The sequence below is a fragment of the Apaloderma vittatum genome, unplaced genomic scaffold (assembly GCF_000703405.1).
Source record: "Apaloderma vittatum isolate BGI_N311 unplaced genomic scaffold, ASM70340v1 scaffold33169, whole genome shotgun sequence".
In the NCBI taxonomy this organism is placed as follows: Eukaryota; Metazoa; Chordata; class Aves; order Trogoniformes; family Trogonidae; genus Apaloderma; species Apaloderma vittatum.
This window is the reverse complement of record NW_009737541.1, coordinates 678-3,141: the sequence shown is the minus strand read 5'-3', so window position 1 is coordinate 3,141 and position 2,464 is coordinate 678. Positions and strand designations below refer to the sequence as shown.

The window sequence follows — 2,464 nt, the reverse complement described above, 5'->3', positions numbered from 1 at the left end:
CCCACGCCGAGGTGAAAGGCCAAGCTGCCCGTGCCCACTGGTGTTTGCTGCCCCTGAAGGGTGACACAAAGCTCGTGCTGCAGCCCCGGAAGGGTGACACGAAGCTCGTGCTGCAGCCCCGGAAGGGTGATGTTTGCTGCCCCTGAAGGGTGACACAAAGCCGGGGCTGCAGCCCCGGAAGGGTGACACGAAGCTCGTGCTGCAGCCCCGGAAGGGTGACACGAAGCTCGTGCTGCAGCCCTGTCTCCCTTCTCATCTTTTATGGCGCCTGTCGGCAGCCACGACAACTCCCCAGCCCCAACTACCCCTCCCAGCCCAGCTCAAGTCACGGGCAGTTTGTTCACCTCGACAACATCAAAAAAAAGCACATCTGAGGCTTCATGAGACGCTCTCCTGGCCAACGATGTCCATGCGTGTCGGCTGTCCTGGGTCATTCCTCCCAGTCCTCCATCGCCCACTCGGGCATCTTGGAGCAATACTCAAACTCTGCTCCCTTATAGCGCAAGGCGTGCAGGTACATCACCAGCTCCTTGGGAGATGGGTCCCTCCGTGACGTTTTGCACTCCACGCACAAAGGGTCCCTCTCTTCTGAACCCTTTTCTCCCGTTTGCCCGTCCTGGCTCTCACATGAACCAAGTTCTTCCTTTTTTTCCAGCATTTCCAGGTTGCTATCAGAGTCCAACGGACAAGGTGCTTTGTGATTTCCCTCGGGATCCCCAGCGTCCCTCCTGACATCTCCAGCGTCCCTGGCAGGGCAGTTCTCATTTACAGGATCAGCCTGCACACACTTTGTGCAGTCACTTAAATTAGCACAGTCTTTACTTTCAGCAACAGAGTTCAAGTCCTCCTCTGGAATATCCAAGATATCCAGGCTTTGCTTGGAACGATGCTCGTCTACCAGCGCCTTGAGGAGTTCCTCATCCGTTTTATCGATCTTCCCACCTTTCCCCCTCTCAGGGCCCCAAGCTTCCATGTTATAGATGGGGTCGTTGACAATAGGGTGCCCCAAATACTGCAGGTGGACCCGGATCTGGTGCGTGCGGCCAGTGAGAGGAAGACACTTGACCACGCTGGTCTTGCCGTTGTAACTGAGCCTCTGGAAGATGGTTTTGCAGGATTTCCCTTTGGGGTCCACGCGGCACACTCCCACTTTGTAAGAAACGACCAGGATGGGCTCCTCACAGACCACCTCGTGTTCTGGAAACTCTCCCACCACACGGCAGACGTACTCCTTTTCCAGCTACGGGGAGACACAAGGGTAACCCTCAGAAAAAGGAACAGAAAAGTGTCTCTGTCTTGATTACAGCCAACTCCCATCCCAGCTACTCCTCTCTTTCTCTGCAGTAAAACACATTTGTAGGCAACATATTGCCCAGATTTTATTACAACTGAACAGGAAAGGGGAAAAAATGAAATCAGCTATTTAAAGCTGAATTTCTCTTGCTTTCCCCAACTAGGCAGGAAATGAAGAACGCAAGGGTCTGGCCTATTTCCCTCATAGGAAATTTAAGAGCCATCTCTCAGTGGCCTTCACTTTACGGCCTTGAAGCTAACCCTGGAAGCTAGTACCCTGGAGCTCCTCTTCTCTCTGGGTCAAGAGTCACTAGAAAAAGAAGAGGAAATTCCAAAATTTCTAAAATTGAACAAAATTTGTTCAATGACTGACACATTTCCTCTCCCACACGGTACTGCTGTCTGTTTTGCACAATCCCAGCCAGTCTGCGCATTCCCGTAGGGAAGGAGATCCCTTTCAACCTCCTATCACCACAGCCCTTCACATTTTCAGTCGCTCTTTTTTCCTTTTGATGCCTCTTATGCTTAAGATGAGAACAGTAATGTGAAAACAAGCTGTGTTGGGAACTTGTGCTCATTTAGACCAAAAATTTGACTGACTTTGGATCCATTTCACGAAAATACCATGCGAGAGACCCCTTAATACTGCAGCCCTTAGCTCTCACCTGTCGCTCCCGAACCTGCTCATCGATTCTCTTGGACACCTCCGTGGTCTTGGCAAACATCAGGACTCCCGAGGTCATGCGGTCGAGGCGGTGAATGGTGTGCAGCTCCTTCAGGTCATGCTCTTTGCCTAGGATGAAGATGACCGTGTTGTGACGAAACCTGCCGCAGGGATGGACGGGCAAAGAGGAGGGTTTGTCCACAACCACCACCTCATCGTCCTCCGCCAAGATCTGGATAGGCTGGGCAGTGACCGGCGGCTCGTGGCGATGCACCGTGTTCCTGAGAAAATCGTTATTCTGCAAGACAGACAGACAGACAGACAATTAGGGCGAGTCCAGCCTGCACACCCACCCTATCTGGCCACACAGAACGGGGGCTTGATATTGCAGGGAGGGGGAATGAAAGCCCCTTTGCCCTGGAATGCAGGATTTAACGTAACAACCCTGTGCGTCGCCTCTGTGCCTCGCCTGTTCTCAGGGGGCTGAGCAGGAATCTGCACACTCCC

The 2,464-nt window shown here is 52.8% G+C and overlaps 1 protein-coding gene across 1 annotated transcript; it reads right to left on the bottom strand.

The window, feature by feature from the left end:
* Nucleotides 1-430: 430 nt before the first annotated feature.
* RPUSD2 (RNA pseudouridylate synthase domain containing 2) lies at nt 431-2,258 on the bottom strand (the record flags this gene model as incomplete). Its single annotated transcript, XM_009877375.1, has 3 exons — nt 431-706; nt 833-1,240; nt 1,959-2,258. Coding segments are annotated over 3 exons (984 nt in total), but the record flags the coding sequence as incomplete, so codon positions are not given.
* Between the last annotated feature and the right edge of the window lie 206 nt (nt 2,259-2,464).